Genomic DNA, 12,440 nt, shown 5'->3' on the forward strand with positions numbered 1-12,440 from the left:
ATATGACCAGTTTCTCTAATATTCATTAGGTCTATTGCGACTTATTTCACGTAACATTTTCAGGCTATGCTCATTTCATCTGAAACCAATTTTGTTTATTAAGTCAATTTGGTGTACTATCCACTCGGTCTAAAAAAATGTATGTAACATCCTCTGTGAACTTTGACCTTGGACTTTATTACAGCCAACTCTTTATGCAGAGCATCGTTACTCCACATGTTGATCAGTTGCATCGTTCACAAGAACAAAATGTATAATAAACTCTGTGACCTTTGATGATGATACTCCTCAAACTTGTTGCATCATTAACATCACTCCTATAACATTGGCCAAGTTTAAAGTTGATCCTTCAATTTTTCTCAAGTTATTAAGAGAATGAAAATTGGAAGGATGGGTGAATGATCGAAAATATATTGCCTCCTAAAACCACCTATGGCGGGTGGAGGAGTAATAAAACAATGAATGAAAAGCTTAAAAGTGTCATGACATGACTTTTAAAAATATTTGAATGATTTTTAATTCCTTCATAAGGCAAACATATGATTTAAGTTAAATAATAAAAAGATAATTTCTTTAAATATGGAAAGATACAATAGAGAGAAGGCTCCTTCATACGTATTTGTCACTTACATCAAAGTCAAGCTAGGGATCTGAGGGCCGTTTCATAAAGCTGTTCGTAAGATAAGAGCGACTTTAAGAATGACTGGTGAACCTTTCTCACGCGCTAAACCATCGCCAGTGAATATATCATTTACCACAAGAATGGATCACCAGTTGTTCTTAAAGTCTCTCTTAACTTACGAACAGCTTTATGAAACACCCACCGGAGTACTTCTACTCACAGTAAAAGGCATTTTATATTCATGAACTGCAATATATTTTCACTCTGATTAACTTGGCTTAAAATCTATTTCATATGCTATCACCTTTTCACAGATTGGTAAATATTTATGTGTACTCACATTGATTTCCACCTCTTTGACCAAAGGCAGTAGGCAGCAAGACAAGTAAAGAGATGTACAAAGGACAAAACACCACAGACACTGGGTAATCATTGATGCCATCTAACCTATTGACTAACAAAATCTGTGAGCAAAAGAATAGGGGATTTAGAAAAAAAAAGATATTTGCTTAAGTATCATAAAGTTTCCACTGAAAAAATGTGATGGGAAAATAATACACAGAAAAAGCAGATGTCTGTAAGTCCCAGACACCACTAAAATGAAGCTATCCATCAAAATATCCATGGATGTTGGAAAGCACAATACATAAGATGTCTTTGGCCACGTAACAGGTTCACAGTATGAGTAATAATGTACATGTATCTCATTGCTCCTCTTACAAAAAATAAAGGTTTCTATGGAATATGGAAAAGTAGCTTACCATAATAGAAAGTTTAAATCAATTTCCTAATTACTTTTTTTTTAAAATCAGTGTACATGTATTCAAATTGTAAAATATATTGTATGATGAAGAGTTCAATCCATGATATTACAAATCAAGCATTAAATCTTCACAAGATGCAGGACTATGGATTTGAACAGTCAGTGGCACACTGAATTCCTTACCTCAAATGTTAAGAGCGGTGCTACTAGTGATACAGCAGTGACTGCCGTCATGAAGTTAGCTCTTCTTTGTTCTGCCATCAGCTCTGTAGCACGTAGGATAAGTAATGACCAGATGACGTAGTAAAGGACGATGAGACACATCAAACAGGTCAGGATCCACAGAGGTATGAATACAACCTGTCACATGATCGGATAGAATTGTTAAGTTAGCAGACTCCAAAAATGAGTCCTCACTTGGTGAGAAATAAAAAGGGATTAAAAGTAAACCTGATGAACATGCCCATATCTCCTAGAAATATATGACTTTTTTGTGGTCGAATCATTCCTCTATTTGATCATAAAAAGATTAGTAGACAAATATCTGGATTTTTTTTTTCTTTTTGTACCAAATTTATTTTTTTGACACTCAGTTGATACCATTATTTATATTTTTATTCATTTTTTTCTCTGTCTGCAAATAATCTTTATTCATCAAACAAACACCCAAGTGCTTAGTAATCATTGAGAAGGATAGTAAAATGTATAAAGCACAGGTGGATGCAGCCTGAAAAAGGAGCATGCCCTTAAAAATTACATGAAGTAAAAATCTAGAAGAGTGATAAATCTATTGCTTCAAAAAAAAATAAGCTCCTTTTTTATCTTTTGAGGTTGGAAAAAAAGTAGAAGAAAAAGGAGAAAAGATATTTACAGACGTTTTTAACTCTACAAACACTGTCTCTATGTGTTTGCAAATACAACCTAAAAGATTTTGAACATATGATTACAGCAGAATAATTCAAACCTCTGTTATTATTTAGACAACACCAGGGTCCCCAAGTTTTCAAGAAAACAAAATTCCCTGATAATCATTTAAACCCACTCCCAGTTTCACATGTTTTTGAAGTTGTTGCATTGAATTACATGTATTATCAGTATAAAACAGTAATATAAAACTATTTAATACCAACATAACCAGTCCTTCAATGGGTGTTGTTTTGATATGCAACAAAATATAACAGAGTCTGACTGACTTCTGTGCTTTCACCTTTTGGGTCGATCAAAATTCCCTGATTTTTCCCTGACTGGAAAAAAATAAAATAATTCCCCCTGATTTCCCTGACGGGCTGAGAACCCTTAAACACTTACTCCCCATCTCCATGTTATAATTTCATCCAGCTTGAGGGCAATGAAAATGAATTGTAGAATGTTGATAGAACACATTGCTTCCAGCTGTTAGGAGAAAAAAAAACACAGTGCACAGTTATTACATTATGAAATATGCCCATTGAGCTGTACTTTACTGTTTGTTTGATCGGTGTTCTATGATCATATTGACTTATTTTGTGTCAGTATGTGTGTAATTTCAATATCGAGATGGATCTACCTCATCATTTTCTCATTATATCAGCTGAAAACAGCTGAAAAATTGTTTCTTGAAATAAACATTAAAAGTAATATTGATTTGTGCCCTACACTGGTTATAGTTCAGGGTGAGTTCTTCTAGCACTCATTTGTGTAGGAATTATAGGGAGTCAACCTATAAAAAAACCCAAGATTATTACACTCAAATTTAAAGAAGAAAAGCAGTGACATGCTACAATATGTATCATCAGATTAGAGCTTGTACTTTGATATAAGAAGTGTGAAAATAAGTTTTGGAATAATTTTTTACAAGAATACAGCCTTTAAAAACAAGCAATGACTTACCTCAAGCCCTCTGTCATGCTTGAAGCCCCATACACAGGCAGCAATGGAAACAGGTGAGGTGAGGAAGAGAGGCATGAATACAATTAGCCAAGGATGTCTCCATGGTTTGGAAGCATGAGAGCTTTCTAGTTGATCACAGGTGAGTATTTCAAAGATGAGGAGTAGAGAGTTGAGAGCCAGGCAGATGATGATTGCCTTCATATCGATATAGCCCTCCCCTTCGACCCTGAAAATATAAATAAGTTTAAAATATATGATTTTCAATCTGAATATTTTCATTTGTCACCGCAGTTATGGCACAAAAAATAATTAATGACAGTCTTGATCAGGGAAGTCAATCAGTTTGACTGACAGGACCATGACTGTGCCTGCCCTATATGTGCTGTTCAACATAAAGCCTGAAAAATACTGAAATGTGAAGTTGTCAGGGCCCCCTAAATCAGGCAAAAACATGTAGACTTTTGAACCTGAAACATGTTCACAACCACAAAACCATCAACTAGGGAGTTTTTAATCCAGGGAACTTTCAAGAGCAAAAAACATACACTACATGTAATTAGTAGTGAACCAAGGTGATAAAATTTCTCTTATTTCTTAATCCTATTTTCTATTAATCATGATAATATATGATAATAACGATTTGCCCTGTTGTGATTGTTTTGGTATTATTTTTATTTTATCTTTTCTAATATATTCAAATTCAAATGTTTTGTGAATGAAATCAATCTATAGAAGTGGTATTAGCATGTTTAACTTCTTCAAAATTTTCTTGTGAATTCATCAGTGTCTTCCCATAGATGGAGGTCGCCACTCACCAATTAATGCACAATCTCTCAACACAACAGGTAAAATTATTCAAGAAAACTTGAACATATGATAACTCTCTTTATTACATTATTACAACCGGTGTGTTGGCTCAGTTGGTAGAGTGAGGTTAATTTGACTTTTAACAAAGAAGCATACTTTAATTCTTGTACAGATTACCTGTATTCTGGATGCTTCCACCAGACGACTCCTGCGACAATGGCTCCCATGATCACCACACTCTTCCAGAACCACAGGGGCAGGAAGACCAGCCAAAAACTACATCGTATCGTCTCATCCAGTCGCAGTGCAAACACCAATGAGAAGATAATCAGACATGTGTACACCAAGAATTTACTGAAAATACAATAAAATAATTATACTAAAAATATGTAAGATCAGAAATAATTCTTGCAGTCTTACAGCAAGAAAAGACAGGTCGTCATGTTGTGCCAGTATGATCTACTATGCACCCAGCCATAGGAACTCAGACTCAGGTGTGGGGGGGGTTACTCATCAATTGAATCTCATTTTGGATCCAACTACATCTCAGGCAAGTTACGTGCTCTCCTCTAGTATAGCACTTGTTGGCGGCAAGCATGCCTGTCGTTTCGGACGAGTGAGTTTACAGGGCTGTAGTGTGTGCGAGGTTGGACTGCAAGCGCTAGTTAGTTGACTGCGAATCGTTTGGATCGACTCTACGTGATTCATGTCTTTTATATGATTTTATTTCAAACGTATGTTGTCATCTGCAATTATGATTGTTTAAGATATATTGAAAAGAATTCTGCATTGGTTCCTTTTTGTAATCATGGACAATACAAATGAACTTTGCTCTGTCATCTGCTTGTGCAACGCTTACCCCCTCTCAGTGCATACCATCACAGTGCGCGCCTATCAACGGAGCAAAAAAAATCGACTGGATTTTGCTGCCTTCAAAATTTGATGCAGATTCGATGTTCAATCGAATTAAAGCTGTCAAACACCAATTTTCAAAATAATCTATATGACTCAGGCCTTATTTCAATATCAAAGCCGCTGCCATGCCTATAGTCTTACCTGACCTTAGCTATGTAACTGAAGACAAAAATTAAAAAAATTTAAAATGGAAAGAGGAAAATATAGAACTTATAAGAAAGTAAAAGAAAAGGAAAGAAAGTCGGCTTACAGTGCTAGGCAAACCAAATTATTCTGGACACTTTGCAGCAGAGCTCAAGCATCTCTTCTCACTTAAAGTTTCAAACAATTCAGTTGTGAGAGGTTTTGGCTCATCATCATCATGGATTCATCATGATCTCACATAGGTAAGAACAAGTCAACTAACCAAAAAATCAATTTTCTTTTTACAAGGGCTATTTTTAGATCCCCCTGAAAAATAGTCACTGTGTTAATGTGTTGTTGGAGCTCATGAGGGCTCTTTTATTAAAGGTTTCATTTCTGTTCCATGATTTTAACAACATGTAACCCACTTAAATATCAAGCAAAGTCATATATAATAGTCTACATCAGTCCTTCACATTTTTATTATTTTCGTGGAGCTCAATAAATCGCTCTCCTTATTTTTTCGAAGAGCTCAACTGAGCTCCTCACAATCGCTCTCCTTGAGGAGCTCAAATCAATTCAATACACGTATGATAAATTGTAGATTTTTCTCAAAATTGTAAATGCAATAGCTGTGTAGCTATTAATTAATCTGTGGTGAAATTAGGCCCAGTCAATACGTTAACAAAATATCATGCTCATGCTTTAAAAAAAAATTAAAATTTTTTTTTTTTTTTAAATTGCTAAAATTTCAAATTTTACATCTTTAAATCCATGAAATGGCCATCTATTTTCCAAAATTCCTTAAAATTATTTTTAGTTGAAAACTATCAGTAAAATGAAGAATATTCAGCTCTCTCTTATCTCTGATTGATGCTACAATCGGTAACTACTGTAGTCCCATAATCCAAATGTACTACATGTAGACTTCCATGGTGTTGCAACATTAACTGAAAATGATCGTTGATTGTTTGATCATTTTGATCGTTACTGTTTTCATTTTGTCAACACCATGAAAATCTCCATATGGGACTACAATATTTACCGAGTTTAACATCAAATCAGAGTCAGGAAAGAGGTGAAAATTCTTCATTTTTTCGGTAGCTTCCAACTAAACCAAAATAATTTCAAGGAATAATGGAAAATAGATGCCTATTTCATGAATATAAAGATGCAAAATGTGAAATATCAGCAAGTTTTTGTGAAGGTTTTTTGTTTTGGTTTGGAGCGCAATATTTTTTCCTCCTTTATTTTTATTTAGGACTGTGGTAGGAACGCTGACGTGATTGGGCTCCTCAAAAATGAAGGCTTGTCTACATGTAGATCATTGCAGACATTCAGGGTTTCTTTCAGACACCCATGATTTAGTCATTATCACTTTAATTTAAGTGAAATGCAGGAATGAAAAGTGAGTTTTCTAAAAAGGAAAACTTTTTTTTAGAGTCATGAGAAATGAAAGAAAGGGCAGAGGAAAGAAAAGGAAAGAAAAAGCACATAAAAAAATGAATGAAAGTAGGAAAGAAAAAGGAATAGAGAGAAGGAAAGAAATGAGGTTGAAAAAAGAGAGAAAATAAAGAAAAACGATGAAGGAAAGAAAGGAAAAAAAGAAAAAAAAATAATATAAAGAAGAATGCAGGAAAAAAATACATGTACCAACAGAAGAAAGTAGAGGAGAAAAGAGGGTGAAAGAAAGGAAAGAAAAATAGAATAATGGAAAGAATGAAAGTAGGAAAGAAAAAAGGAAAGGAGAAAGAAAATTGAAGAAAGAATAAATAGAAGAATGAAAGCAAGTATGGGAGAAAGATGATAGAAAAAAAAAGGAAAGGAAAGAAAGAAGAGAGAAAAAAAAGATGACTTCAGGAATGGAAAAGAAAAGAAAAAATAAATAAAAAATAAAGGAATGCAAGAAAGAAAAAAAGAAGAAAAAAAGGAACAAACTGCAAAAATAGGGAGAGAAGGAAAGGATAGAAAAAAAACAATGAATAAATGAAAGTAGGAAAGTAGGAAAGTAGGAAAGAACAGGAAATAAAAAATATAGGAACTAAAGAAATAATAGAAGAATGAAGGAATGCAGTAAAGAGGTACGCATGTTTCAATAATGAATGAACAAAAAATTGGGGGAGAAAATAGGGGGAAAGAAGAAAAAGGAGTGAATAAAGAATGAAGGAAAACAAACATTGTAAACAAGCATAATTTTCATCGAAATCAGACCTAGAAATAAAAGCTACCATTTGTTAATTTTCTCTTACATGTAGATCTATACACAAAACTCAGTTACACTAGGCCTAGATTCTAGATTATTATAAGCAAATGATGATGTCAGTCACTCATTTCAATTTTCATGATTTTCATGTCTGCCAAGCCAAGCCAGGCACGTCATGTGCATGACTCCCGCATTTGAGGTCTCTTGCTCTTAAATATTCTTGGCTTGCTCATAAATTATGACATATTCTCCTTAAATCTCTTTCTCACACATGAATCATGAATCATAGCAGATCCCCACATTATTACAAATGCCTGTGCAGTGATCTCACGCTGAATCACACACAAAAAAATCTCATGCATAGATACGCCTGTAAGCTGTAGCTGATCTTTAAAGATTTAGTTTTGTAACACCACTGATCGATTCGCTGGCGCGCCCCGGCCCCGTAGTGCCCCGTCGCGGCCCGGCGGCGGATAGCAGCCAGCAGCAACCTTCCTGCATCCTGAGGCCGGGCTGAACTTCAACTTGGCTTGGTTGGAGTAATCATTTATCTACCGTTAGAAGGTACGATATCAAGTTACTAATTTAGAAGCGTAATATGATTCGAATTCACACTTTGGTCAACAAGAGAAGCATTTAATATTATACTGTACCTTGGATTGAAATCTTGGAATAACCCCTTCAAATTCATTGTTTTGAATTGACTGCTAAGCCAAGAAAGTGGTACAGGGAAGATCACGAATGAACGTGAAAATCAGAAACTTGTTTAACGTTGCATTGCCAATCTAAAGATTCTTTGGAATGTATTGTAGAGATTAGTGGTATAAACAGGTGGATATGTTGAAGGCTAGCTATATGGACTGAAAAACTGCCCCTGTCCTCTTTTCAGATTTACATTTCATTATTGGTATTTTATTTATTGTTTTTATCATATATTATTATTATTATTATAATTATTGTTGTTATTATTATTATCATTATCATGCACTATTATTATTATCATTATATTATTATCATCATCATCATTTTATTATCATCATCATCATTATTATTATTATCATTACATTATTATTATTATCAGTATTTATTATCAGTATCATTATATACTTTCTATTCAACTTAAACTTTTTTGTCTCTCATTCTCGGCTCTCATATAGCTGCATTGGAAATGCCCACTGATCTCTCCACTAAGATGAGTGGAGAAATCAGTGGAAATGCCGGGGGGGGGCGGGCCCTGGGCATTTACCCTGGTAAAAATTTTCACGACCAAGAAAAAAAAGAGAAAGGGACGGAGAGAAGGGTGAAATATGATAATTTTATTGATATTATGTCAAACAATAATAATCTTTCACAAAATTGTATGTTGAAATATTTGCTTTGCTCGCAACTTTATTGTTATTAGATTAGGCTCGTTTACGCGATGCACTGCTAGCTATTCTCCTCTATATACTCTATAGCTCCTACCCCCCCCTCCCGGCCCCCTTGATCACTTCAGCCGTAGGCCTACTCCACCTCTTAGCTCCTCCAGCTCTCCGCGGCCCGGCCATCATCTCGCTCCCCTCTCTCCCTCTCCCCCCCCCCCGCCCCTCTCTCCCTGCATGCCCTCCCTCTTCTCTCCTAACTCGATGCACAGCATGGGGGCGATCGCCCCCCATGCAGCTAGCCTCCATGGGCGTCCCTAGGCCATTGGCGGCGGAAGCAAAAAATTTTAGGAGTGGACAAACACAAAATTTTTGACAAGCCCCCCCCCCCCCCCCCCCCAAAAAAAAAAGTTCTCAACCAAAACATTATAGGGGGGACGTAGGAAAATAAATTGACAAGCAAAAAAAAAATAACAAATAAATAAAAAAAAAAAAAAAAAAAAAAAGGTCATCAACAACAAATTTAGGGGGGGACGTCCCCCTCCTCAAATTTAGGGGGGGGGGTACGTCCCCCCGTTCCCCCCCCCCCCGCTTCGCCGCCTATGCCCTAGCAGAGTGATATCCTGCATGCTTATATAACCGAAACCGGACTTTGTTGTTTAAGATTTTAAAACACTTAACAACTACTGAAAAGTTCACAATAGCGCGTAGACATTAAAGGACAAGTCCACCTCAACAAGAAATTTAAAAAGAGAAAAATCTCACTAGAATAAACTGAAAATTTCATCAAAATCGGATGTAACATAGAAATGTAGACATTTTTAAATTTCCCTGAGATTCCCCCCCCCCCTGAAAAAAAAAGTCGGGAGCAAAAAAAAGAAAGGAGAAAGAAGAAAAGAAAAAAGAAGGAGAAAGACAGAAGGAAAAAAGAAGAGGAAAATAAGAGGAGGAAGACGTATATTTCTATATTCCTTGTATCTATTTTTTGAGGGGTCCACATTCTACAAGCTTTGCTTTTCAGTGGACCCCTCCATTCTTCTTATATATAATTGCATTGATTTAATTATATTTAACGATATTGATTATATTGATTTAAACTTGACATGTATGTTAATTTATATTTAAATTACTTTCAAATATGTAATTTTTTTTCAATATTGAATTTTGTTCATGCTATTATTTATTTAAATTGAATCAATCTATCTTGTATTTATTTGTATCATTTTGAAGAATGAAAATAAATTTGAATTGAATTGAATGGTATAATGTAGGGGAAGGCCCGTGGGGGGCACTCAGTGTATAATATGTGCCGCGGAGGGGACCCCCATTTTTACACTCAAATCGTTCCAAGACATAGCATTTTGTCTTATTGAGAAAAAGAACAAATAAAAGAACCCAGTCAGCAAAGTATCTGGGGCCCGTGTGGGTTATGTGGGCTCATCTTGGCTTGGATTATGGGCCCGCTATGGGCAGCTCATATATGGGGCCCATATGGGCTTTGCACCATCCAAACCATCAGCTGCCCATATGGACCATGTGGGTTTCATATAGGGAAAATCTGCATGGTCAAGCCCACATGAAACCCATGCATGTAAACCCCACATGGCTCATCTGGGCCCCATTATGAAAACGATACTGTGTTTATATGGGTCCCATGTGGACCCCATGTAGGTTCACGATGTTTTAATCAATTAAACAAATATATTAATTTATGTCATTTGTGACTTTACAACCCAATATTCTATTTTTTTTTACTTTCCTGTTTTTTTCCCCTGAAAATACAATATCCTGGGAAACGTTAAGTGTGATCCTAAACAAGATTCGTATATAACTAGATGGTTACTGCGAACGCCAAGCGTGAGCAGAAATTTTTATTAACTGTTCTAGCATTATCGAAAAAGGACCCGTTAAAGACTGCTTACAGTTACCCACGAAAATGACATATTTCAATAATGCGAGCGGAAATTTTGTTTTTGACATTCCTACTTAAAAAATGGTCATTCCAAGCACTTTTTGTATTAATAAATGGGATAGGTAAAAAAAATAATAATATGTATAACTAAACAATTGATGTGAGCGCGAAGCGCGAGAGGAAGAAAATTGAGAATTTAGAACTAAAAGCGGGACACTCTCTTCATATTTTGTAAATCATAAATAGGATGCGATCGTGAAGCGTGAGCAGACAATTATTGATATTCTGATGTGAAACTCGATAATTTAGTACACTAAATAAAGAGCATGCAGGCTATCGCGCATGTTTTAGATTTAGACCTAGAATCTTGGCATTCTGAATACATTTCTTTAATGGAACATTATGGAATACACGTAGACAATATGAACTTGGAAAATCAAACAATGTGACAACGCAGCGTGAGCTTAAAATGCTATATGCAGACCATAAAACGGACATTTTACAGAGCAATTAAATTTGTAAATGTCGATGTTCGAGCTAAAATATGTTTTGTATATTGACTTCAAAACTTGCTCCATATCAGCCTATTGAGCAAGATATGAATCTCATCGAATAGGCAATTCTGGTGCGAAGCGCAAGCATATTTTTTATAGTAAAATGAAAGTTTTTTTTTGCAAGTCTTCCCCTCACATTATTTCATTCACTCGTCTTCCTTCTCTTATTTTCCACCTTTTTTCTTCTTCTTTTCCCTTTTTCTTTTCTTCTTTCTCTCTTTTTTTTTTGCTCTGCCAATTTTTTCAGGGGGGCACCTAGGGGGGAACACCAAATCTCAGAGGGGAGGGGGCACGTGCCCCCCAGGCCCCCCCCCGTAGCTACGCCACTGGTGCATAATAACTGTTTTTTTTTTTTAATAAAGCGAAACTTTAAAATGTCATAACTTTCTTAGTTTACATCCGATTTTGATGAAATTTTCAGTGTTATAATGTTTGTTGAATTTTTCTCTTTTTATTCAAATCAAGTTTTTGTTGGGGTGGATTTGTCCTTAAATTGATCCACGCATCCACTTCACAATTTTCCTACACACTGCTTTCTTAGTTTACATCCGATTTTGATCATTTTCAACGTTTTGCTAGAGTTTGATTTTTCTCTATTTAATCAACTCAACATTTTTGGGGGTGGATTTGACCTTGCTCACGCCTTCATGAGATACTTATTAAAAAATATCAGCACGCACTTCACGCTTGAATGATTGAGTTAGCTAGCCCTTACGAAATTCCTCTTTTTGAAATAAACTAAACCTATAATGCAAAATGCAACAGCGTATTGCATGGGGGGGGGGGGGCGGGGCTCACGAGTCACAACCCATGCAAAGACGTATCCCTGCCCTGTCAGACTAGCTTGAATACCTATTTTGGCTATTTTGGCCACCCCTGACGAGCTTGAAAATGCCTATCCCCCCTGATGAGCTTGGAAACCTTTTTTTTAAAATTGTTTTTGGGGGCTTGTCAATTTTTTTTCTGGTACGATTGAAGACTTTTTTTTTGCTTGTCAATTTTCTTTCCTGGTACGAAATCCTTTATTTATGATTGAAGACCTTTTTTTTGCTTGTCAAATTTTTCGGCGGATGGTTTGCAAACCCCCCCCCCCCCTGTGGAAAATCCTAGGTACGCTACTGCTATAATGTACATGTACTTTATTGGTACTTAAATTTTAGTTACTAGTATGATTTTTTTTATGCAGTTATTTCGGCTAAAAATGAAGCTACACGGTACGGTACCTATACCGTGTGCGCGTGTGCTGTAAAATCTTCTGCTAATTTCTACCATTTGGTGGCGACGGCAGAAGTTTCGACGGGTACGGGCGTG

General features: G+C 35.8%; 1 protein-coding gene across 1 annotated transcript; it reads right to left on the reverse strand.

Moving 5' to 3' along the window:
* Positions 1 to 948: 948 nt before the first annotated feature.
* LOC121430348 (transmembrane protein 185B-like) lies at positions 949 to 4,288 on the reverse strand. Its single transcript, XM_041627630.1, has 5 exons — positions 4,239 to 4,288; positions 3,255 to 3,480; positions 2,694 to 2,777; positions 1,569 to 1,745; positions 949 to 1,086 (listed from the first exon to the last, which is right to left on the reverse strand). The coding sequence occupies exons 1-5, from the start codon at positions 4,286 to 4,288 to the stop codon at positions 949 to 951; spliced, it is 675 nt and encodes a 224-aa protein (XP_041483564.1).
* Positions 4,289 to 12,440: the final 8,152 nt, after the last annotated feature.

The sequence above is a fragment of the Lytechinus variegatus genome, chromosome 1 (genome assembly GCF_018143015.1).
Source record: "Lytechinus variegatus isolate NC3 chromosome 1, Lvar_3.0, whole genome shotgun sequence".
Lineage (NCBI taxonomy): Eukaryota > Metazoa > Echinodermata > Echinoidea > Temnopleuroida > Toxopneustidae > Lytechinus > Lytechinus variegatus.